The 26882-nt window shown below is 46.3% G+C and overlaps 1 protein-coding gene and 1 pseudogene across 1 annotated transcript in view; both read right to left on the reverse strand.

The window, feature by feature from the left end:
- The window catches only part of LOC126545939 (coiled-coil domain-containing protein 125-like), a 324642-nt gene that overhangs the window by 252865 nt on the left and 44895 nt on the right, over positions 1 to 26882 (reverse strand). The window contains exons 2-4 of the mRNA XM_072286061.1: positions 20922 to 20974; positions 14426 to 14509; positions 14128 to 14371 (exon numbers count right to left, since the gene is read on the reverse strand). Of these exons, the coding sequence (XP_072142162.1) occupies positions 14128 to 14371; positions 14426 to 14509; positions 20922 to 20974 (381 nt within the window). The remainder of the gene's footprint in view (positions 1 to 14127; positions 14372 to 14425; positions 14510 to 20921; positions 20975 to 26882) is intronic.
- Positions 23603 to 26882, reverse strand: part of LOC129380393 (uncharacterized) — a 47879-nt pseudogene continuing 44599 nt past the window's right edge.

The raw sequence follows: 26882 nt of genomic DNA on the forward strand, positions 1-26882 counted from the left end.
GGCGGAACGTTGTTGCCCATCATCACGCGGCTGCGATTGTACTTTCGCTTGCGGCGAAGAAGGCACTCGTCAATTTGCACTATCTTCCCAGGGTTGCGATCGTACGAGTTTGGCACGAGTTCGCCTGTCAATCAAAACCATATGTCACGCCCTGCGCGAGGCATGTAACTCTTGTGCACGCAGCCACCACGGTTGGGCCACGCCCAACCTATTTTTGGGTAACAGCGACGCGGTGCTTAGCTGAGGGACATAACTTGACCGCCGAAATAAAACACACACAACGCACTGTCATCGGTGATGCACTGAGTACCACTATCAAAAAGAAGGCGTCGATTGTCGCTGGTTTATGCATATATCATCTCGGGCTGTGATGGCCCCACAACACATTGCCTGCGTTGTGACGACGTAGCGCACAGCGAATGATTACCGGCACTGTAGCTGCTTGCAAGACGTCGGCGCGCCATGGCGGACGACCATGCCGAGGAGTGTTCTCCAACGACAACATATCGCAGTTGTCGTTTGAGATGGCTGTTCGGTGATGTATCGGAACCGCAGTGTCGCAAACATGGTCGGCGTCGAGAATCGCTCGCTTTTCTAGACCCAGTGCGATGGCATTCCTTCATCACAAACACTGCGCACTGAACAGTTGCAAGACCTTCCTTCACTCCATGTCTCATTTCATGAGTGCACACAAGAGCCCTTACCTGCCAAAATGCGATTGCTGCGGTGTCGTTACGACATCCATCTGCGATCGCTGTTAGCTCCGGCAGAGGCAATCCAGAAATGAATTGTGTCGCTGGGCAGCACGCTCTTATTCGCAATGCATCGCTGAGGCTTCGCGCACACAGATGATAAACTGGTACATTTTCACTGTGCTGCGTCACCATAGAATATAGCGTACCTTTGCAGCGACAGCCGTTGCTCTCATCGTCCTCAGTTGGCAAAGCGGCTGCCTTTCAGTGAAGCGCCCGCGTTGAACAGCCGTGCACCAGCGCCCGTTACCCTAGTAAACGGAGAGTGGTCAGATTATTGCCATGACTGGCTTTATCGAGAATAGCACTGCAGTGCCCCTGGCAACTGCTCACCGTATGACTTCCCTCGTGCGTGCGACCCTCTGGAATGCATCGGCTTGTAAGCCTTCGCTTCACTGTCGCCACTCGGGGATAAAAGTGCACAATTTAATCATTCGCTCGATCTCCGTTTGTCAGCAGAAATTTATAGCACTCAAAACGTAAAACAGATATCTTAAGAAATAATGGGTTTGGTATATTATTTGTTGTATTTTAACGCGTTCGACTGAAGCAAAGTGTAGGTGCAAGAACGCGCCGCATGTGCCCTGTTCGCATTCGACGTAGGATAGAAAAATAATGCCCGAAAGAGAAGCCACGCCCTTGACGCGCAGACAGACCGTAACATTGTCAACGACAAGAGCGGACGCTCGAGCCGTTTCGCGGCCGAGCTATGCAGCTTCGCCGATTGCGCTAGGTGGCAGAGCACATCAAGAAAAAATTGGAGGACGCTTAAGCTTCGCCTTCAAGAGTCGAACGCGATAGCGTTATCGCACCCCGTTCGCACCGCCTACTCAAACGCGCTACGCCAGCCAAACGTCGCGATCGGCACAGATAGCCGGGCCCCGACGCGCCATGAAGGCGGACGCGATCATGGGGCGAGTGGCGCGCCACGTGTCGGGGCAGCGCCGTACATTGCGAGGAGGGGACTTCTGTGTCTTGCCACAAGCTGGCTCTGCGTGTGCGCAGAGCGCAGAAGAAATGTAGCGGAAACGTACATCGCTACTCGTGAAACTGCCACTTCTGTAAGTTACATGGTCATAATTACCGATATACACCGCAGTATAACTTTCTACGGCACGTTTCTAAGGCAACACCGCATTCACTAGAGGCGATTTTGTCCAGTTTTAAACCATCGAATTCAAGGCTGAGTGGTAGCGTCTCCATCTCGCACTCCGGAGACCCTGGTTCGATTCCCACCAGCACATCTTGCAAGATGTTTTTTTATTTATGAAGTGCCTTCTGTGATTTATCGCTCACGGCTGACGCCGACACCGGCTTTTCTGCGACACGAGCTCCTTAACGCTGTCGCGTTAAAATGTGGCTGCCGCTGCGGCCAGCACCTTCACAGGCGGCACAACTTAACACGTGCGAACCCTAGTCAGGCTCCAACGCCGGGTTCTTTCTGTAAAATGTGCCCGAGGATCGTTGTTGGGTTCTTCTGCCAGCGTCTGGCATTACTGCTTCTTCGCCGTTTCATGGTAAGGCCGCAGGAAGTTTCTTTGCACGTTGTGAAAGGCGTATTCTGTTCATATTTCGTTATGTCACTGTTGGCCGCATTAACGAGTGACGGCGGCCTTGAAGCGACGAACAACTGCTGCCCATTTGCTACGCTGACTTTAGTTTCGCATTCCTTTTTTTTATCATGCGCAGCACTTAGTGGTGATGCTAGCGATAACAGCGACGTGGCAGTGTCCGAGCTGCAAGGCACGTTCCATACAATCATGAAGTTAGAAAATAAAATGGTTCGTTAAGAAAAGCTGCCTCTGAACACATGCCGTTCAATGCAGACAGCTTTATGTTCGCGCAGCGACTACTGAAAAAGCATGGTGCTCCACTTTTGCAAAAGAAATGTAGCAATTTCTAAAGCGGCACACGTGCAATATTTGCAGTATGACAATAATGCGCGCAGGTCTCAACCTCTGTCGCAGGCTATGGGCGCTCGAGCGTTGTTAGCTGTTTTACATCGGGCTGAAGATACATGTTTTCATGTTTTAATTCTGTGTGGAGTCCTTACCGTAGAAAGTTTCTTGTTTCTTAGCATTTGTAACAGTGCTTCCTTGACCTTAGATCAGAAAAATATGAATTACACGAAGGAACGCAGCATCTCCATTTTAAAGCTTTGAAGGCTCCAGTATTGCTATACGTAGGAACGTAGCGTCTACATTCAATAGCTTTGAAGCCTCCAGTATTGCTTACCTTCTTTCTACCTGTCAGTCTACATATCCCAGGAGTCGCCACTATTTGCTCAAAATACTCTACAGCCAAAGGGCATCATGCTTATTCAAGGGCAAATTTCCAAGTATCAGAAGACGATTGCAAGGCTTTGAAGACAGCAGGTGAAGACCCCCAACATAAAGTGCTTAATTGCAGCTGTTTAAAGGGCCCCCGATACGGTTCGGACAAATTTCGTAAACGCGTAGGGTACAGCTAAAATTAATCATTCGCACCACAATTTGTGTGAAACGTCTCATATTAAGAGAGCTACGGACGATTACAAGTTACCCTCCTCCAGAGTCATGCATTTTCTCTTGTACTCGTTCGTCGAGTGATCGGGGCTAAGCACCGCCTTCACTGGCTCTGCGTCATGATGGCACGTCGTGTCGTCGACTTCCGGTTCTCTAGGAGCGAGCGCGCGAAGCCTCTCCAAACTTTCCGCCGGCTGTTTGGCCGTCGACCTCAAGCGAGAGCTATCGAAGCAGCGTGCGTTGCGAGCATTCTGTCGCAGCGCCGAACGTGTCTGGTATTCCGGTAACCACAGGCGAGCTGGGCGTTTCGACGGATGGCTGGAGGCATAAACTCGAGCTGATGAAGGAACTTTAGCGTAGACGTATGTGAGCTGCCTGATTGGTTTTCAGGGTCCAGCCACCCGTTGGCGCAGCGCTTAACCAGCCAAACAAAGATCTAATATTGCTCCAACCAAGTGTAAAACGTTTTAAACATTTACAAAACAACGTGTTAACGAATACACTCCTGTGAAAAATTTACACCAGCAGCAAAGAATACACTTCGTTACTGCTACTCTGTGTGGTTAAGCTCTGTGCCACCAGGTGGCTGCGCCGTGCAGACCATTCACATTTGCGCTTCTGCTCATCCCGCGAAACGACACGGTCAAACGGCCAGGCCCCTTGCGCTTGCATTTACCCTAATACCGGACCCGCGAAACACTATTGCATTAGTAATCTTCCGGAGTGACGGCCGCAAACGCGAAAATCCTGGCGCCGATCGGATAGCCGCAGTCCGATGCGCTGCAGCTAGTCCGCTCGTCTGCTGCCTTGCAGAGGGACACGATGTCGCAGCTTGACATAGTGCCACTCGCTACGTTTGCAGTCCACAACGCAACAAAGTCGAATCATAGTGCTCGCAAAAAGACTGAGACTGACTCTGACCGCGGAGCTCTCGTCAAAACGGAGCACGTTGTAACACAAGCAGACGACGCTCGTTGTAGGCCGGAAGTGCTAAAGTGTAGTGAGAAATTGTTCTTGTGCATTCTCTTTCTCTTACTTTCTTTTTATAAAAACAAATTAACTAACATTCCAACTATTACGAACATCATTTGTTCCCCATAAAGGTGGAAAAATTATCGATGACCCGCCCTGGGCCGCCAATCGGATGATAGCTCGCCTTAATGACGTCAATTGGGTGATTTAAGTCATATGGGTAGGTGCAGCTGAAAATTGCGCCGAGCAGTGTGCTGCGATCGGCAGCGATGTACATTTTAAAACCTTATAACAAATTACACTCTTTACGCGGAACACTTAGATGCGTCAATTAATCATCAGAAAGACCTACTCTAACGACTCAGTACGTTTGTAGAAAATCATCAAAATCGTTTGAGGGTCCCTTTAATGGCGGACGCACTGGCTTACATATTCGAGATGAAGATGTTGGTGCGTGCCCAATTATTTTTGTAGCCATTTTATTTTGGCACACAATAATTCACATAATTTTGCTACCTGAATTCACCCTCCTTCGCAGAAGTACAAGAACGAGCGTCATATTTTTCCCTCTAAAACAACCCCATTTTGAGCAAATTAATTGCTGGGGTGTCTGTGCCTTTTTTTTCATTATGTGGATAGTTGCAACACGTCTTGTATGTATTTGTGTAAAGTATTGCCATCATGCCATTATTTCCAACTATTTTCCATTATACCGGTGTCACGCGACAACTTTCAATCGCGATCAAGCCCGATCCGGATCGAAATTATAAATTGCGATTGGCTCCTTAGCTTGCACAAAAGAACCAATCGCGACCGAGAAATTCAAACCAGATGGGGCTTGATCGCGTATAAAAAGTGCGCCGTGTGACACCCGTATTAGTTGCATTTTGCAGTTTCTTCCCATTTTCATGCATCAGCCTCTTACAATCTTGCTGCAATAAATTGTTGTCTGTTATTTTCATGTTCTTCGCTGTGCAGCAAGTTGATTTATATTTAAGGAACATGGCACATTTATTTACGATACTCCTTTTGGCGTGAGTTACTAGGCGTACAATATCAGAAGTGATAAACTGCCACTTCCGCAACAGTTGGCACGATAGTTGCGCTCAGTTACAGCTTGAAACAGCAAGTATGAGTTTAAACAGAAGTAACATAAAGTGAAACACCGTTGCGCGCTCGTCGTCACCACATATAAACAGCGGCAGAAGCGCCTGCATGAAATCACTCGATTTAGCGAAAGAAAGCAATAAAAGAAACGAACCTGAAATCGTGGCCTCCGAGATGTGGCGGCGTGCGGCGACCATCTGGGAGGCTGGTGCGTTTCGCCGATTCCGCTACGTGCGCTCAGAGCCAAAGTCGGCCGCAGGCGCCTACGGGACTGTCCACTCTTTACCTTTACTATATTACTCTATGGACAGACAGCCAAACAGTCACGGTATTGCTAAATGCGATAATACGTTGATAACAGCAAGCGGCGCTGGAGCGTTTCGTTGCGCAGCTTTCTGGGTTTTAAACACGGAAGCCGCGCAGGATGAACTCACGTTGTCATACACTGCTTTTGCTGTTTTTGCGCGTTCTATTCTATCTCGGCTCACTGACTGCCGTTGAATAAACTCGGGTAAAACTCGTGCGAACGAGAAACTCGGCGAATACTGCATGGCACCCCAGCAGTCGAGGCAAGCGGGAGACGTTTGGAGCATTGGTGGGGAAAAAAGCAGGGAAGAGATTGATACGATTACAGGCATACTCAGCGTTACAGGGTAGATAGAAAAGTGTTGAGGAAGAGAATAAAGTAGATGTGTACAAAAATGCTAGAATGAAAAGCATGTATAGCATACATGACTAACCCAAGCAGGCTAGGTCACTATTTGTCCCCGTTTCAAAGGCCAAAAAGTAATCGTCATCATTGGCCCGCATCAAGGTCGCGCCGTTGGAAACTGCCGGTGATGTTGCTTGGCGGGGTCGTTCGTACTGCTTCGCGCGCTAGTATTTGCGATCGCACCGCTCAAGGGCTGTTCCTAATCACAAATGACGTCTATTTATGTCTCCAGAATAAATGCCTTTCTTTTTGTTTGTTTTTTACGCCCCGCGGTGATTGCATGGCGGCCGCAGTGCTGGATTTCATTCTGCAATGTTATATTGTTGTTTCAAACGTTTATTTAGCAAAAAGCAGGCGAGAGGCCTCTTGCCAATGCAATAAGCATCTTGGGAAAAGGGAATGGAAAATTATTGTGATGGTTTATTGGACGGAAATAACAAGCAATAACTAAGACGCTGAAAGATGTAGGAGAGCATCCTATGGCGCTTTTGCTAGTTGGGGTGGATGTGGCAGGAGGTCCTTAAACGACTAGGTCTTAAGTTAGTAGGGAAGGTGTCCACGAGAGTTTGTCGTTCCCTTTGAAACTGGGGACAGACCTAAATGGTGAGTAGTATCCGAAAATTGGCAGTTGGAACTCTTGCCCTGATCTGATAGATCATGAAAGAGAGTATGCCCTTTGCAAAGGAAAAGGTTAGTAAGAATAACGAGTTGCCTCAGGCGGACTTTTTGGGAGCGTGAATAAAAGTTGGAAGGGGGAGTGACAACATAAGCTCTTTGCCTCTTAACCGCCATCTCTGGGTTGTGTTGAGAGTCCGGTCCAGCCGGCTTGTGGTATCACGCGCTGACAGGTTCTTCATTTGCCGGGGAGGCATTGTAGTGGCGAGTGGCCTTGAGTTCTTTTCTCAATCCTCAAGCTATGTCGAGAACACATCGGCACTCCAAGAAAGCCTCTCGACTGTTAGTGTGAATGCGCATGTTCTCGTAACATTAGAAAGTAGATATGTAGTTGGTGAAATGAGTGAGCGACAGAATGCTTCCTTCGAGTTCTGCCCTTTTAATGCGAGTCTGGTGGTAATAGGCAATCCTGTGAGAATTGAGTGAAGGTATTTGCCATGCTGCTGTCGTGGTTTTGTCAGTTTTATCGCGAAAGCGTTAGGGCGCCGTGTCGCGGAAAATGCGTCGGACGTCGTTTCCGTAAAAGCAATTTCAAACCACGCATTCCCAACCACGCAGGCCTTTCACGCAGACAGTTGGACTTGTTGGTTTACATACTTACCAGTGCTAACAAGGCGAACGGAAGAAAGCTGGGACAGAGCGCTTTGTCCCAAATATTTTTCCGTTAGCCTTGTTAGCGCTAGTAACTATTTCACACAGGCCCTCCATGTGGCGCAAGGAAGTTACTGAACTAATTGAATTTCTTAAGGTAAAATAGGTAGAAAAATCATAACGTGCGACTTACACACAACCTACAGACATGATGGCGTCGGATTGTAATTGGAATATAGGAGAAAACATATTCTGTTACGTGAAAACTAAAAATGAACCACAAACCCTGTTTCCAGCGTTTCGATCACCCATAGAGCCACCATGGCCTCTCCGACCTGCATGCGCAAATCTCAAAGGCCATAAAGCGGCGCGCCCGGTTCCTTGCAACACTTCCAGATGGCGCTCGCCTCCGCTGCATTCGTAAATACTTAAGAGGAAAAACCGAAATCAGGAAAGAAACAATTTATGACAACTCAAAGGGAAGCTCATTACTTTTTGAAGCCAGATCGGGATGCCTTAGAACACGCACCTATAAAGCGAGATATAAGAAGGAAGAAGAAGAATGTGCTTCATGCGGTAAAGCTAGAGAAACTATGGAGCACGTTTTATTAGAATGTGAAGACGTCTACCCAGCGGTCGATTTAGGCACCACTGGCCTCCTTGAAGCCCTTGGGTTCAGCGAGAGCAGTGGAAAAGTAAACATGTCCGTAATAGGGATTAGTAAAAGGCTATTGGAGGATTGGTGGAAGAAAAGTAGGGAAACGACAAAAAACGGAGACGTACAAAAGCAAAGTTTGCAATAGGGGATCAGAAAATTTGGTTGTGTGAGTTCATAGCGATATTTTCTTGTTTAACCTAGGTAGGAAATTAGGCGGTATAATAGCAAGAGCTTGGTGGCGCAACCCACCACCCCGTTCCAAAGGGGACGCTGATAACATCCATCCATCCATCCTTCGTTTTTCGTTTGTGGAGGGCGGACGAGTTTTTCAAGGGCTCCGTGGCAGTGACCATAAAAGTTTTGTTGTGCATGCTTTGAGCGAGCTTGTGTTTTTCATTTGCTGATTTCTTAGGCTTTAAATAGCAATTGGCCAGTTCTCTGTTTTTTTTTTTCTTTTTCGTGTGCGCGGGTGTTTCGTGTATATTTGGATTGGCAGGATAGAGCGTCCTTTCGCGCCATGCGCTCAACACTGTGGGACGTTAGGTCTTCATAGCCTTTAAATAGTAGTGTGGAAGTCGCAAGACATTAGCTATTAGTGGTTCTAGTGTGTGTGCATTGGTAGCGGGCATATTGCTTTGGTAGGACAGGGAGAGCGTGACCGCGTGCTTGAACACGTGTGAACACGTGTCATACCTTAAGCCTGCGAAACATTTATTGCTTCTAAAACATTAGCGATAGTTACTTTGCAGCATTTTAAGGATCTAGATTCTGAGCATATCGGCCTTTTCTAGAAGGCACGTGCTCTGAAAGCTTCGGTGTTTGTATTAGCAAAAGCTAAGTGCAACACATGGCAAGAAAGACGGTAAAGCGTGTACTGTGCGGGCGGTCCCTCAAGGTAGTCGAGGGGACGGATGAGAATGGAGAGGAAATCGAGTCAATTGGCAGACAATGTGATGTCGATCATAGGCTGGAGAAAATGGGGTATTTCCAGCATAAGCTTGTGAAAAACGTCGGAGAACTCAAAAAATGAGCTAAATAGGGAACGTTATTCACGCAAGGTAGTGGAAAAAAGACATCAAGCAGCCGAGAAAAAGCTGGACAGGGCCGCCATCGTGAACGAGAATGGTCGTGACAATGGAACGCAGTCTCGACGTGACAGGAGAGAGAGTGTCAACAAATCACGTGGCATGCGCGCAAGGTGGGGATGGGGTAGCGGAAAAGAGCTGCACCTACCTTGAGGCCGCCACAAAGGAAAATCAGAAAAACGGGTCGACGCCCCTTGTCATGACCAAATCACACGGAAATGGATGACAAAGGGAAGCAGGGAGAAGCCTCCTCAGTAGGAAAGAGTGAAAGGGTGATTATCGCCGGGAACCCAAACCTGGCCAGGGGCTCAGAAGCAATTATGGAGAGGGTTAAAGGCGATAAAAGAGTGGTGGTAGAGACATTTACAGGGCGGACGCTGGGTTCAGTCATGGAGCGAGCAACAGCAAAGCTCTTGGAAAATGCCCACGTGCGCAACCTTGTCATAGTAGCAGGTGGGCTAAATGGCGTCCTAAACAGGAAAGGGCTAGCCCGGCGCTTGCCGAAGGGAGTAGACGACTTGCGCGAGCTGCCCCCTCAGGTGCAGATTATGGTGTGCACTGTACCGGAGGTGCCTGTGCGTGACAGTCACGTACAAAGAGCCGTAGTGGCTGCTAATGAGGCGATATAGAAAATGAGCCGAGAGAAAGGTTTCGAGGTTGTCGAAGTAAACTCAGAAGTGATAAGGTGTGGCGGCTTTCAACGAGACGGGATCCACTTCAATCACAGGCTTGGACGATAAGTGGGCAGGCAACTTTCTGGTCGCGCTGTTGCTTCTTTAGTGCCCACGGGCGCTCAGAAGGACAGAGTAGGTAGTAATGAAGAATATCCCCTAAGGGAACCTCAGTATAGCATCGCCGTCAATAACTGAAAAAGGAGGAAAGCAAGAAAGAGAGCTCGCCATGCAATAAGCTACATAAACATGCAGGACGGCAGAAGAAACGAAAAGAGGGTAGAGATTTAGAAGCAGTTAAATAGAGAACAAATAGATGTGTATGCGGTTACAGAAACGCTGAAGCAAGGTTTGGGTACGGGCTAGTTGGTATTCCATGGTATCAATCGTCACTTACAGCGCATACATAGACGAAGGACAAAAAAGGACGACGAAGACAAGCGCTGACTTCCAACTGATTTTTATTTTGAGAAACAAACATATGTTTGTATAAACATATGTTGTAAACAAACATATGTTTGTATCTCAAAATAAAAATCAGTTGGAAGTCCGCGCTTGTCTTCGTCGTCCTTTTTTGTCCCTCGTCTATGTATGCGCTGTAAGTGACGATTGATACAGAAACGCACCTTAGAAACTCGGAAGAGCCGCCAGTGATTGAGAACTATGTTTGGGAAGAACCATGTTTGGGATCGGAAAGAAGGGGAGAAGAGTCGGATTGCTCATCCATCGGGGAGTCAAATGGAAAGGACAAATTCAAAATGTAGGGAGCCTCTTTGGCTATCACGTACCATGAGTGGAAAAAAAACTTGGCTGGGAGTTACGACGCGATAACGTTCAAAGATGCCTGACTGCTTCTCACGCTTCCCGGTACCTGCAGCTTATGTAACCGTAATGATTACCGGCAAACGCTGGCAGCGAACGCTATGAACGAAGACGAACTTTCTGGATGAAACGCGGCCTCTTGCGTGGGCCGCGACGGACGGACAGACGTCTTACCTATGATAAAAAAGGAAAGCAAGAAGCCCACGATGAATTCCCATAATGAAACTTTCTGAACCCATATTGTGAACTTTGTTTTTCCACGCCTCCGTCATTTGTTTCCCTGCTTTTCTTCCACCAGTCTTCCATTTACGTCTTACTAAACCATGCTGCGGAGACGTTTACTTTCCCCCCGCTCTCGCTGAACCCAAGGGCACCAAGGGGACTAGAGATGCCCAAATCGACCGCTCGGCAGTTATATTCACATTCTAATAAAACATGCTCCATCGTTTCCCTATCTTTACTGCAGCCAAGCACGTGCTTCTTCTTCCTTCTTGTATCTAGCTTTATAAGTGCGGCATCCTGAAGTCACTTCGAAAAGTAATGAGCTTCCCTTTGAGTTATCATAAATTGTTTCTTTCCTGATTTCGTTTTTTCCTCTTAAGTAGTTACTCATGGCAGGTTTCCTTTCCATTGCCGCCACCCATGAGATTATTTCAGCCTCTGTGCCTTTCCGCTTGACGTTCATTGTTGCTGTCTAGCCTCCCTACAGGCTGCATACTTGCTGGCAAGCTTCCTAGTTCTTTTCCTCCACTGTGAATCAATATTTGTCCTGTACAAATAGCTAAACACTCTCCCAGCCCATTTAATTTCTTCCATATTCCTCAGTGGTTCTTCATAATCAATTTTACTGCGAGCTTCCCTCACTTCAAAACTAGTCCATCCGATGTCACCCTGCACAGTTCCATTTGTAGTCTTCCCGGGAGCGCCCAATGCGAGGCGACCCACTGACCTTTGGTTCCCATCGAGTCCTGATTGTACCCCTGATTTAAAGCAAACAACCGCATTTCCAAAAGTAAGTCCTGGAACCATTATATCTTTCCAAATACCCCGGAGCACCTCGTACCTATTGTATCCCCATAGCGCTCTATCCTTAATTATGGCTGCAGTTCTCTTCCCCTTTGCTGTTATCGTTTTTTCCTGTGTTTCCATATATCTATTGCCCTCGTTTATCCATATACCAAGATATTTATCTTACTTTACCTGACGTATTTCCTGTCCCTGTATTGCCACTGTCTGTTCACTGTTTTCACTGAATACCACAACACCTGATTTTTAACGCTAACTTTCAGACCTCAATTCTAGCCTTCGTGTCCACAGATATCAGCCAGACGTTGCATATGACTTTGCTTGTTAGCTAGCAACACAATGTCATCCGCATAGAATAAACCTGGAAGCTGCTGCTCTACTACTGTACCCGCCTGTTTGTATGAGAGATTAAACCAGATATTACTACACTCTAGCGCCTTTTCCATCCTCACCATGTACATCATAAACAGCAGTGAGAATAAAGGACACCCCTGCCTCAGTGCCTTGCAGTTACTCTCTGCCCATGCTTGCAGCTTTAATTTGATTGGCTGAATTGCTAGCCTGTATATTACCGATGTAATGGTCAACGGTCTATATGAGTGAATTCTTTCTCCCCCTTACATTTATAAAATAAATGCATCATACTTTGTCGCCAATTGTCTGGTATTCGCCTATCTTTTAAACTTTTTTCTACTGCTTTCAACAGAGCTTTCTTGCTTTTTGGTCCTAGTTCATTAATCAGCCTAACGGGAACCTCGTCAAGCCCTGCGGCTGTGCGCTAAGGAATTTTCTCTTCCGCTTTCTTCCAGTTGAAATTTGTCAGCACCAGCTCCTTTTCCATTTGGCTCTCTTTCATGCTCTTTTTTTCTCTCAAGTACAACCTCGTAATTGCCTTGGAAAGATTCGGCTGTTATTTTGCGGGTGTAATTTAACGCCGCGTTCCCATCCAGTTTGTTTCCATCTTCGTCTAAGATATGTTCTATTGTTCGACACTTCTTGCCTAAAAACGTTTATGTTGTTCCAAAATATTTTAGGTGCGGCCTTATTTTTCTCACGCGTTTCTGACAACGAACGTTCACTTTCACCGTTTATATTTGCTTGCACCAGTATTTGAACCATGGATTTTTTCTTCCTGTATATTTTCCATTTACTGGCCACTTCATCCTGCGGCAACTACGCCTTCTTTGCCTGCTGTGCTCTCTGGATGCTTTCTGTCGTGCGGCGATCGCTTCTCGTATCTCCCTGTTCCACGAGCTTTTCGTTTTTTTTTTTCCTTTCCAGGGAACCATATCGCTTCTCTTTCCGTATTTCTGTCGTTATTACACTTAGAAGCTCACTGAATTCCCACTCGTTGCTTGGCCATTTCCCAAGTTCTTCATTGACTCTTCTTACTATATTTGTTATTTGTGCAGCGTTCAACTTTGGACTGGCCATTCTGCACTCCTTGCTCTCTTTCCCAACTACATGTCCCATATTCAAAATGATGCATTTACGGTCGCTCGCTATGCTGCTATACCCTTCCTCGTCAATTATCATTTCTCTCAACTTATTAAGAATTCATTCTGTCATCACGCAGTAATCGATAGTCGATTGCCGGTTTCCCACTTTACATGTGGTCTGCCCTTCACACTTAGGCCCTGTATTTACGATAACGAGGTTATATTCGTCACAAAGATCTAGCATTGACTCCCGGTTGTTGTCGGTATAGCCATCCAGATCCGCATCGGCTTACCCGCTGCGAGTCCATCAACGATGTGCGCACGGAAGTACCCCGGAGTGACCTCTAGGTACTTTAGCACGCTTGAAATATAACTGTTGCCATAAAACGCGTTTTCGTGTCAGCCTTTGTGTTCTCCCCATCAGCAACACCGAAAAAGGCTCGAAATCGGTCTTTGACAGACCTGGCGTAATCTCTGAAGAGCGCGCGCAACCATAAACGCACAGAAGAGGAGTGTGCAAGGATTGCAGACTCCTTCTTAATCACTGTAAGATGCATTGCACAGAAAAAAAATGTCGCAAAGTCAAAATCAAAGCTTGTCTCATATACAATTTGATTTAATGTGATGAAAGCCTCGTACAAAATTGAGACCCCACGAGGAGGTGTGCCCACTTTCCTGTCAACACGACATCCAATACGAAATAAATGAGCATGTTAAAGATCGTATTTACCCAAGTATTATATATTTTTTTGAAAGCTAAATACTTGGCGCTATCAAAAGAAGGCGCAATCAAAAATCGATATTTTCGACCAAGCGAAGTTTCACCTCCCTTTAATTTTAGCATTTAGTTGGAGCTTTCCTCCATTCAACATCAGAAGAGATTCATATAAAAATTGTGCTAAGCTTTTGGGGATGCTATACAGCCGCGTTCTGAAAGCTAACCAGCGTTTGTATAATAAAATTTACTACTTGCCCCCAGTTGCGTTTTCTAATTTGTTGTTAGTAAAATTCGACTACCGTTCTCGGTTGTACTGTGTTCTGTCGTGGGCTAGGAAAGCAATATGTACTGCAAATATTCCGTTTATCTGTCGGGAGAAAAATAAAGAACAAGACCTTGTGCTGTATAGGTGAGCCTCCCGAGGGCTTCCCCCTGTGCCCTGAGCCTTTCGAGGTTGTCGCTGTTCTCGCGCACGAGGCTGTTGAGTCGGTCGAGCCAAGTCTGCTGGCTTCGGCGCAGGTGTTCCTCCATGCACTGCAGCTCATACTGCAGACCGTTCAGCTCCTTGAGCAGCTCTGCACACTGGCGGTGGCTGCGGCGCGTGCCTTCCTCCTTCTCCTCGCTGACCCGCACCAGCTGCTGCACAGCAACGAGTGTCTGAGCGTCCGAGTGAGCGGGCAGCCCGGCCCCTACCTGCTTAAGCAGGATGTGCGCCGCCAGGTACTTGGCGTTGAGCAGCCGCCGGCAGATGTCCAATTCGCTCTGCAGGGAGCTCACCTGCAAAGAGCCGCGATTGTTCAAAACCCCCAACACACAGCCTATATAAACAACAGACGAGTTAAAATGTACGAGCTGCCAGGTTCGACCTGGTTAGGCTCGTTTTGGACGTGTAAGAGCAACCAGTCCGATGGCACTAACCCACACAGCCAGATCGTGGAATATAACGAAGAAATTCCAAAGAACTATGCAGCGACAGGCGATGCAGGCATCGAAACAGCAGTGGGTATGAGAAAGCCACAATCATGTAGATCCCACGCACTGGGGAAATCAGTGTGCAAGCCACGTGGGCACGAAACAATGAGCGCGCCTGCTGTGCACAAATGGCGCCACTGGCCGGACGCCACAAAGAGTCAGAAGAGTGCATACGATTGTGTGGCCTAATGGTTAAACCCTCGTGTATGCAAAGCAAAGTTTGATCCCGCCATCGTGTTTATCTATTTATTTAATCTTCATTCTTATTTTCTTTGTTTTAAATTCTTAATAAATTCATTATTTTAAAGCGAAACTTTCTTTGCGAACACCCCTCACTTTGCTGAGCGTGGCTGCGCTTTCTCGCCGAAGAGCTGAGACACGGAAAACAAAAGCTGCATTTAAAACAGCCCGAACTGAAACCCCCTGCACGCTTTACGCGTAGCAGCCTGTCGCGTGCCATTTGGCTAAAGGCGCAGCAATGAAACGCGCCTCTCTGCACACACCAGAGACACACCGCTGTGTTCACCTGGGTGGATAAAAAATTCACGTACTAAACCTGTTTGAGGCTCACCGTGCTGAACGATTGCGGCATAATTTTGACCACCACGGGTTTACTAACGTACGCGCACTGTTCGGTCATTTTTGCACTCAACCTCCTTCGAGAACCGGCCGCCGCGATTTAATCCCATGCATTATCTCGTGCTTGGCGCACAGCGCAATGCTTTCGCCACTACACCACCACAACAGCGGGTACTGAGTGCGGATAGTGTTAGTTCACCACTTCACATAGATTCTAACTTCTGCATCATTTTCGGTGGGTGCGCTATTCGTAGCATCAACAACACGGACAGCAACGTGACTGTTTCGCCAAGAAAGCTTTAAAACCGGGCGCTGATATTCCGGTAGTGAACGGGAGGAGAAGGTCAATGGGCAACACTGCTATAACAATGTCAATGAGTGTGCCGCTGCTTATGCTGGTCTTATGCGCTTGCCTGAAACTTGCTTTTTGCTGAGGCAGGAGGCTATCGTCGATAATTTTTGCCGACTGTTATCAACAAATTGCCAACATGTAGAATGCGAAAACATAGCCCGTAGTTCCTTGTCAGTGAAGTTTTTAGTTCAAGAGAACGTTCGACGTATCGAAATATTAAAAGCGATCTAATACGTGCTTCAGTGTGCCAGCGGCAATACACATCCTGCGCAGGGCCATTCTAATGGGATGGTGATTTCAACGAACACCTGATCAGCCCCACGTGGTAATGACATTCTGCAAACCAGCCCTGGAAACCCATGCACAGACTGGGCGCTTGCTGTAAAACGGAACCAATTGAATGCAGACATCAGTGGACACTGCAACGCTGCCTTCAACAAATGTTCGGCTGCTGCCCCAGGTTGATGGCAGAAAAATTTGGATTTCATTCTGATGATCCCACAAGTGTTGCCGTGTCTACGAAGAATTCTGTAATGCATGTTCGTATGTGTCTCGTTGGTCAGCCTTCTACAGACATTATCAGAGGACGTTTAAGATAATCCAGGGCTTGTAACTGAATGGATATGTAAGGAAATAATAAAGAATCGGTAGGAAATACTGTCCACACAAGCATCCCTGCAAGAAAACACGATTCCTCTGAAACAAACAGACTTGACATAAAAAACAAACTTTGCTACAAAGAAGGTATACAGCTCAAGACAGCTGAAGCTCTCAGCTGGCCTAAACCTTAGTATCTCGTTCCTAAATGCAGTGACGACAGGGCCAGTCCAGCAAGACCAAAGGGTGAACTGGATGATTGATGAAGGGGAAGTATTGTCATATTTAGAGGAGTTTCTCAATAAGACCAAGAAAGTAAAGGTTACGAAGAGATATCTATCAATATTCCGAATGTACAAGTAACAAATATTTCATCCAGGCCAGACGGGCTTCCGTCGAACACTCGATTCCAGGTAACTTGAATCAAAAACAATAAAAATAAACCTTCCCGGCGAAACACGTCCCTCAATTTGAAGAGTGGCACACCACAAAGATGAACCAAAAGATATGCTTGTAATTCTTTATACGAACCAAAGAACCTATGTCAACTAAATTCTATAGCTCAACGCAACGTACAATGAAATCCTTAGCGCAGTAACTGTACGCCGTTGCAACCGCCGTTGCAACCGCGCTGAGAGGGCGCCAATTGTGGTTGCTAATAGATGTGCCTAAAATTATCCACGAGGGGCAACCAACCTGCGCGAATGAGACCGCTAAATTGAACTTGCTCAGCGAATACTGCACGCCGCCTCGTGTCTGCAGCAATAGCTTATGTATGCGCAGCTACCGTGGCAACCGGCACACATAAGGCAAGCCCCTAAAATGCGGTTTCTTGTTATCACCCATAGAAATGCCAATGATCCTTCACAAACACAAACGCAAGAACACGAAGAAAATTCTACAGCCCCACTAAACGTACGTTGCATATACTTCGTGCTTTCTCTTCCCAACGATTATAGCCCAGCTATGCACAACACAGCTTGCGTTGCAATCAGACTGCTATTGAGGCGACGCTGAGACGGTGCCAATTGTGGTTGCTGATAGATGTGCATAAAATTATTCATGAGAGCCAACCAACCTACGCGAATCAAATGAGAGCGCTAAATGCAACTTACGCAGCACAGGCTTCGCGCAGTCTCGTGGCTGCATCAATAGCTTATGTATGCGCAACGCAGCTACCGTGGCCACCGGAACACTATAGAGACACCCCTGAGATGTTGCTGATTGTTATCGCTCATACAAATGCCAATTATTCTTCACGACAATGAACGCAAGCGCAAGAATAAAATTCATCGCGCAGTTTCTTCCCATCGATAATAGCCTATCTATGCGCAACACCGCTTCCGTTGGAACCGTCATACTGTGGAAACGCAGCTGAGACTGTGTCGATTGTTATTGCCAATACATATCCAAATAATTATCCGTGAGAGCCAGGGAACCTACGTGAAATGAATTCTACAGATCAACTCATCGTACGTGGCCCATCCTTCGCGCAGTTTCTTCCTCACGGCTATAGCCTATGCATGAGCAACACTGCTTCCGCATGCGTACTAACATGTGTACTATGGACACGCAGCTGAGGCCGTATCGACTGTTATTTATTTATTTATTTATTTATTTATTTATTTATTTATTTGAATACGTATTGCGAATGTGACGTGCATGCAGGGTGGATAACATACACAATTAGGTCACAATTACAACAACAAGTCCAATTACAATTACAACAAAATGCGGCAATACCTAAATAATGCTGATAGTAAAAGAAAACAATGCTGATACAACTTTTGTAAAGGCAAGTCATTCCAGTTATTGATAATGCGTGGAAAGAAGGACTGTTTAAATAAGTCGGTTAGGGAAATATAGGGGAGTAGGGCGTTTCATGGTGTTGGCGAGAAGATATATTGCCGGGTCGAGTGCCAGTTTGTTATTAAGTAACTGAGAAAAAAAGTCCAGCCTAATTTTTTTCGACGCGATTCAAGTGCAGGAAATATATTTGACCTCATTAGTTCAGTCGGAGAGTCGAATGTCGAAACTTTGTATTGAACAAACCTGATAGTCTGTCTTTGGAGTTGAAGTTTCTTTATGTTACGTTGAGTGTAGGGATCGCAGAAAATAGAGGCGTACTTGCGTTTCGGTCAAATTAAGTAGGTATAAGCGAGTACTTTAACGGAGGCCTGGATGGGGCGTGTTTAATGTTGCATTAGGAAAAGTACAGTTTACGGAAGGCAGAGGAAGATATATTACGCATATTGAAGTTCCAGGATAGGTTGCTGCAAAGGGTGACACCTAGATATATATAGTTACTAACTCGTTTAAGTGCAGAGGAGCCTAACATACAAGAGTGAGATGTTTTAATGCGGGAAATGGGAAGAAAAGCACTTTTTCAACATTCAAGTTCATCCCCCATTGAGTGCACCAATAGAAAATTTTACTATCATTCAGATGATCTTGGTGACTAGTGTGGGTAATTTCTTTAAGCAAGACAATCATTTGCAAATGGTCTTGTTTGAACATTCGGCTTTACAGCATCAACAATGTCATTCACGTAGAGGAGGAACAACAAAGGGCCCAATACATTTGCCTGTGGTACCCCAGATGTGACTGGAACACTTACCGAGTGATGCCCACCTACATCCAGTTCAATTATTAAGCGATCCAAGAAACAAGTAGTTTTAGTACGCCATAGTTTTTGTCTTATATGTTAGTTTGGATAAAGTTACCATATGGAAAGCTTTAAAAAATCTAAAAAAATTTAATCGGTGTGTTTGTTATTTTTCAATTGAGCAAACAAAAGTGTGAAAGACCGTGACTAGTTGTTGAGCAAAACGAGAACGAGGTAAAAGCGGGAACCAACGTTTCGGCAAATAGACTTTTCAAAGCCTTGAAAAAGATAAGCACACTTGTCGAAGCATGGGTTCCTGCTAATTCTCGTTTTGCTCATCGTATTGAATTTCGATCTCTCGCCTTCCCCGTGACTAATTGTATTATATTACTATAGAATATCTCATTATAAAACCATGTTGAGAATCGGTTAGAATATTGTTCTCTTCAAGAAACTTATTCAGGACTTTTGCAATCATATGCTCAATTTGTTTACAGTAGGTCGACATTAATGAGATGGGGCGGTAGTTTTCCAAATGTAATCGGCCGCCTTTCTTAAAAATGGGTACTACAGGGGCTGTCCTCGAGTCCTTCGACAAGCTCGAACACGACAAGGAAGCATGAAATACGATAGCAAGGTACTTTGCGAGAGGTTTATCGGCGAGCAGAAATGTTTCGTATATTATCGGGCCCAAAGGAAATTTTAATTTTCAAGCTAAGTAGTATTGAGAGCACTCCAGTGTAACTAATAATATTTGAAACATTTGTTATTCCAGTGTAGGTGGTAGCGAGAAAGTCGTCAGTTACGCTGTTGAACTATACAGTGTGTCCCAACTAACTTTAGCCAGAGTTTTAAAATATGCAAATGCCACGTAGCTGGAGAGAAGCAAGCTATGTTGTTTGCCGTCACTTGGAGATACTCAAATTATTTCTCTTTTTGCCTAATTAGATTAGTCCTAGTTAATTATTCAACTTCTCAAATACTATAATTAGACAAAAAGTGTGAATGATAAAATTGTATAACGACATGAAAAGCTCCAGATACATCCATTTGTTGCTGAATACGTGTTACATAAAAGTCTTTTTCCGAGCGTGAAAGAAGCCCGCGAATGCACGCAAAGTGCCTCGAGCGGCCAGTCGCGCGGCAAATTTGCGTGCATTTGCTGGCTTCTTTCCCATGCTCGCAAAACCCTCTTACATAGCACGTATTAAGCAACGGAAAGCTATATCGGCAGTTTTTCATGTCGCTCTGCAATTTTCTCATTGACACCTTTCGTGTAATTATAATATTTGAGAAGTTGAATAATTAATTACGGCTAATCTAATTAGGCGAAATAAAAAAAATAATTTGAGTATCTCCAAGCGACGGCAAACATTGCTTTGGTTCTGTCCAGCTACGTGGCATTCGCATATTTTTAAGCTCTGGCTAAAGTTAGCTGGGACACACTGTATATTGAATTCTTCGGCACTTGCTATTAGATGTGCCAATAATTCTCCCTGAGAGACAGCGAACCGACGTGAATGAAATTCTAGAGCTCAACGTAGGTTGCTCGCACAATGTCTTCCCTACGGCAACAGCCTATGCATGAGAAACACAGCTACCGTGGCTACCTACGTACAGTGGAGACGCCGCTGAGACGGTATCGATTGTTTCATCTGGCTAACCAGGCAATGAGAGTAACCACTGAATTTTCTTCACTGCCGAGCAAATTTACTCTGTCTGAGGATTGTGTTAACATTTGGAGTGTAATTGCGCGTGCCGTAGAGCACATGCAGCAATTGCTGTTACCTCACTGCAACGTCACAAAAAAGAAATGGGAAAATATTTTTCCTGGGGTGCCGCCCTTACGCCGCCGCGACCTCTTTGCTAGCTACGGCAATGCTTCTCGGTTATGTTAAACAAGCATCAGGCGAAAGACTGACCGACTCGGCAGCAGCAACCACGCCAAACCCTAATAAAGTGGGCAAATACTTTCGCTGATGCCGTTCTCTTCGAAATTGTCATGGCGATGTGAGAGCGTTCACGTGATACAGACCGCCGGATCGCAGCGACAGCCCGGGCTGGTGCCGAGAAAGGCGGCCTACCTCGTCTTCGTGCGTGCTGGTGGCGTCCAGGCAGGCCACTGGCGGGCTTTCTCCTGCACGTACAGGCTATCCTCACTGATGTGCACAAAACGACACTAAAGAGGCGGTCACTAAAATGTCACATTGTGAGATTTACCCCTATGAAATACGAACGTCTCTTCGACGTCTGATCCAAACGTCAACGCCTTGAAGTCACGTACATGTTACGTCTCGCGTACGTGCCGTTTTTATAAGAAAAAGCGTGGCTGTTAATAGGACGTACCATCTACATGGTTGTTAGACTACCAGATAACGTATTGTGGATGTACAGTCTCGTCCACTCTAAGGGTGAACACGGCTCACCGTGGCCGCGCTCCGCGGGGCGCCAGTGCGGCCGGCGCGGCGGCGCATCGAAGCGAAGCGGCGCAGGCGCACACGGACCTCGGGGAGGCGCTCCGCGTCGTCTGCTACAGCGCTGGAGCGCGCCGCTCAGGCATTGCTCTAAAGTGCACTTCGCTAGACCCAGGTGACTGAGGGACCGAGGCGGCGTTGCGGGAAGGCGCACTTCACTAACTGGAGCCTTTTCCAGCTGGTTCGGTCTACAGCTTGTGAACAGCCTGCTTAATCAATATACATTAACAGAAACGAGCTTCTCACCACATAAATCACTTAGCATGTTTTTAATAAGTGATGAGGGTACAAATACAGTCATTTTTTCGCGCTCTTTATTACGCTGGGGTCATTTTATTTCACTCTCACAGCACTTGGTGTAGTGCATACCGAGAAACCTATTAGGCGCGCTCTTTTTCGTTGGAGTCATCATGTGATGAGCCTAGCACGCCGTTTCGCGCATGTCTTGATGCTAGAACGAATTTGCTTAATTGACCTAAAAAAGCGACCGAAACCCTCAATAAATTTCACAGAACATTAGAGAGCGATTGTTCAATCATGCATCATCATGTTTGCCATCGATTTTACCATTAAGGAGGGCAATAATATTACTTCGACAACAACTAAGAACTGGCATCCGCTACTACGCGACTCTCTTATTAGGAAGTTTTAGAATAGGGGCCCCAAACGTTTTGGGGCCCCAAAGAAATAGCGTCGAAGCCACTGCGCATGCGCGAGACGCAAACTGCGTTTGGGTTTTGCGTTGGGAACGCTATTTCACCGATTTAGCGGGAGCCCAAATAGCGTTCCCAAAAGTTTTGCGTAAACAAACATGGCGGCACCCATCGAAGCGACGGCTCTAGCTTAGCACCAAACTGGGCTCGATTCGTGCTAACGTTGCAGTTCCTAAGCTAGAAAAAGTGACTACGGTTATCGCTTTCTCTGAACTAACGTGTGTAATGAAGGTTGATTCATTAGATGCCGCCGATTCCGAATTCGATTGCCGATTTCGTGGCTCGTAGGCCTAACACGGAAATGCTTTGGCTGGGCAAGAAGCAGGTGAGGAGAGACGGCCGAATCCACTGGCGAAGCCAAACTTGAGGAAAAATGCAGCCGAGGCGCGCCTTAGCCGAAGACTACACGTTTCTTCCGACGACCATTTTCGAAATGGCTCCGACGAAGGCGGTCACACCTGTGACAACGCGATTTTGTTTGGAAGATGACCTCGCTTTGTTGCGTGAGGTTCGCGCAGTGAACCCATTTGTTGATCCGGCAGGATGGGCTGTACAAACATCAAAACGACAACAGGAAAGTACTTCAGCCAGCGCGCACTCCGCGACAGGCTGGACCTGCTGCTCGCCCAGTACCGACGTAACGACCGGGCGAACAGGAGGATGTAAGTACTGTCCACCGTAATTGCCAGCGCCTATTTTGTTTTTCTGTCTTGCGGTGGTTCGGTGTCTACTCGTTGTATTCATCTATAGCGCACGCTTCGCAGGTCGGGAACTGAAGAGCAGTACTCTGAAAAGGATCATCTCCTACAGGAGATTTCGCAGTTAGCAGGTGATTTTGGCCATAAAATCAGACCTACTACTGCGCGGAAAGTGGCTTGCGCGCGTCCGCAGCCGTCTCCTATCTCGACAGCTGAGCGTAGTGCTGCCTCCGACGCGAGAGATGCTGCCGCGGCATCGCACGTGGTAGGCCCAATAGCTGTCGCCGTTGCCGAGGGGGCCGACTTCACATGTAAGGTTTGAGTGTCTGCAAGACAGCACCATGCACTTCATGAACACCGCGTTCAGCACGACTTATGCGAACATTTAACATACTTTTTCGTTCGTGGATAAATTCGCAAGCCCTGCATTTATAGCTTCTTGCCACGATGCAGCCATGATGTATTGCTATTTGTAACACAGTTAACAGCTACACGTGCATGCGGAGCAGTGTTTGTGGTGTATATGCTCCAAGTTAGAACGTCATATTGTGGTATTGTGATTGTATACCTAATGCATGTCAACATTACAAAATACATATCTTAGTGTATGTCATACAATGTTCCGCATTAGCTTCCCACAACATTAGTTGTACTTTAGTTGCTGTCTGTACAGTGAAAGACCGCTCATATGCTGCTCACCCGTCCTTTTGTACCTAAATCAGATGGTGTTCTAGCTCAAGTATGTCTATTTAAGCCACTACAGCAAGTAGGAAGAACTATGCTCTGTAGGGGCTGCTCTACACTGCAGCACCAGAGAAAACATTGTGGCAACGTGAATTTCTCTTAGCACTGAAGAGAAATAGTGCTAGGAAGACTGACATGTCTGTCAACATTTATTTTGATCCAGGCAATGTGGATTACACAAACACGACTACAGCACAACTAGTGCGAATGCACGTCAAGAGCTGCATGCATGTGAAATGTACTATCATGGACAAATTAAACGCGAACAGCGGAGCCCATGGTCTATAGTAGAATCAGTGCAACTTGCTGGCCATGCTCAATGCAGGTGGTGAGTGCGAGAGTGTGTCCCACTGCGATCTGTTCGACCGCAGTTTCCTGTGTGCTAGTTTTATCATACCAGCGCATTGTTGACATTGCTGTCGAAGCAGCTGTTTGCGCCACGCGGTGTTTCCTAAAGGCAGCCCGCACGTGCGATACTAGCATTTGCTTTGCTCACTATCAAACGTTGCTTTTTATTTATGTATTTATTTTGGCCACCATCGTCTCCTAGCTACCACTGGTGCTTTAACTGCTGGAAGGCAGCACTGCCTGTGGCACTCAATTGTACCGTTAAAAACGCCGCTTGCACAAGAGCCACACCTTAACGGGGCAGTGTTGCCGTGTCGGCGCTATTGTGTACAACTGCAGGACCCGGTGTTCCTAAGGCCATTAGAACTTGGCCATGCTGGTGTGTCGATAGAAGACACACTTGAGATTATTGCTCTTTACCGATACAATGTGCCACAACATGACATTTGCCAGCATTACAGGCCACCAGTTGCCGACTGTTAATCGGATTCTCAAGGCGTAGCGTGATGATGGACGGCTTGGAAATCTACCGTGGTAGCTCGATGTCTGTGCCCGACATCGAGCTGTGACAGAGGACCAGAATCTTTAAATTGTGGCATGCGCAGCTGAAGCCCCACCGGTAGGGTGTGGCGGCATGGCAAACCTAGCACATAGGAAACTGCAATCGAAGATATCGCAGTGGGACACGTACTCTCGCACTCACCACCTGACTTGAGCATGGCCAGTAGGTTGCGCTGATTGTACTATCGGCAACGCGCTCTGCTGTTCGCATTTCATTTGTCCACGATTGTACAACTTTGATATTCATGCAATATCTTTAACATGAGAAAAATAGCATGTCTGGTTCGCAAACATTTATTTCAAAGTAGTATGGAAAAGTCAGACAGCACTGCATCACAGCTTATGCAAACATAGGTCAAAGGCATCATCAATGGAACAATGTAACAATGATGTACATGCAATGTTCTGCACAATACACTCCATTTAACGTCACAGTTACTGGCTGTGCATGAAAAGACTACTTTACCTTTCAAATGGTGAACTGCGCCAAGCAGAGACGTTTTTTGTCAACACATATTGTGAAAAGACACATGCTATTTAGTTTCAGTGTTCAAAGCACCACAGCATGTCGCCAAAAGTATGCTGTAAGGTGCCTTCATGGGCCTGCATTATGCAGCAGGAAGATGGAGATGTGATATGGCTTTCATATTTCTTCTGTTGACTGCCTCTTAGCAGCCAAAAGAAGTAATGCCAAACAGAATATAATATTACAGAATTCGTTGGTGTCTTCTATTTTCACGCAGGGAACCCGGATGAAGAAAGTCCAGCGACTACACAGTTGGTGCAAATATATGAAGATATACATCCAGGTGATGAACCTGCGTTAGATTTGGATGTGCCTACCTGCAGGAACTCCCCTGAGCATACAAGTGCACAGCCTGATACTGATCAGTGTAGCTCAAGAGGGACGCTGCGGGGAAGGCAAGGCAAGTATACGCTGTGTGTAGTTAGGCCACATGTAAAATACAAATGTGTGGAGTAGTTTGTCACTGCCTATCTACAAACAGCATCTTAACAGTGCCCCTCTCATTTGATCTTTATTTGCAGGTGTGAAAAGGGCTGCCGAGAGGGGCAACCTGGCTTTCTTCGAACAAAGACTGAAGTACGAGAAGTCAATGAGAGCCACAGAGTGCTCTTTAGAGGAGCGAAAGATCGCCCTCGCAGAGCAGCGCCTCACTCTGGAGAGGGACCAGCTAGACCAGAGAAGGCGGGAATGGGAGGGGCAGCAGCGAATGCTGGATGAAGATAGACAGCTCCGGTGTGAAGAACTTGGGAGGCTGCAGAAGCAGCACGAAATAGAGATACAGGAGCGCAGGGTGGAAAGAGAGGCACCCCTGGCAACTCAGAAGGCACTTCTAGAAATTATACACAAGCTTTCGCAAAACAAAAAATAAACAATCTTGTAGCGCAGTATGGTGCATTTATTTCTTCAAAAAGAAGTTACAAGGTCATTATCCTTGTAACATACATGCCTAAATGCTTGGGAATAAAATTTTGCAAATTAAAGTGTGTTAAAACTACGCCTCCGATTGGTGCTCTAGCACTGCATACAAGATGAATAAAGCTTGCTTTAACAGGTCACACAAAACGTAGCATCGGCAAATGTGAGATTGTTCAGTGGTTCAAATGGAGCCAATAATTGCTTGACAATTTTTCAATGCTTTCCAAAATGCTCTTATGGGCTACGCATATGCAAGTTCCAAAGACATGCGAGATGCCTGATCCGAGGATTGAGGATCTCAAGCAGTGACGGGAACCAGATATTCTGGCAGAGATGGTGGTTTTAAGCCAAAAAACATAGAAACTTGACTACCATACAAACATGTATGGCAGTTTGCAAGGATTGTACCTACTTTGTACATCTGAGGTACATTTTGTAGAAGAATCTTTTGGTTTTTTTAAAGTCCAAAAACGCAAACAGTCCAACAGTCTTGCCGAACCCCCATTCTACGGCCTGGCGGACTGTGCTCATGCCGGTATTAAACCTTTGCTGTGCCTCTGTCAGAGAAGAGCCAGCATATGGGCGCATCAGCAGTGGGCGTAGTGGATATGCAGGGTCGCCATAGATGGTGTACAAGGAACCCTGCACCAAGTGCTCGAGCCTGCTGTAAAGGCCGCTGTCTCCCAGGATACCTACAACAGAGCAACTCTTTTCAGCACTCGGCAGTCACCCAAGAAATATTCTCACAAAGAGCACTAAAAGATTTCATAGCTGAAGTGCCTGAACAAGAATATTAGTTATAAAAGAAAATGGTACACAGAATGGTTCTTTTTCAATCTTTGTGTCTCATGATATTAGCTTGGCCAGAGAATAACAGAAGGCCTTGGCTACTATGCATGCAGTTATATGCTTAATAATTCTGGGGTGCAGGTGCACGCAACATGGAAGAAAACCAATAATTACGTTTCCTTAAGGTGATCAAGCATGCACAAAGGGCACTATAAGTAAACTTCCTGGGTACCTTTGTCTTCACGTAAGGTGTGCAGCATTATGCTTCACTGCACAA

Source organism: Dermacentor andersoni, chromosome 1, assembly GCF_023375885.2.
Source record: "Dermacentor andersoni chromosome 1, qqDerAnde1_hic_scaffold, whole genome shotgun sequence".
In the NCBI taxonomy this organism is placed as follows: Eukaryota; Metazoa; Arthropoda; class Arachnida; order Ixodida; family Ixodidae; genus Dermacentor; species Dermacentor andersoni.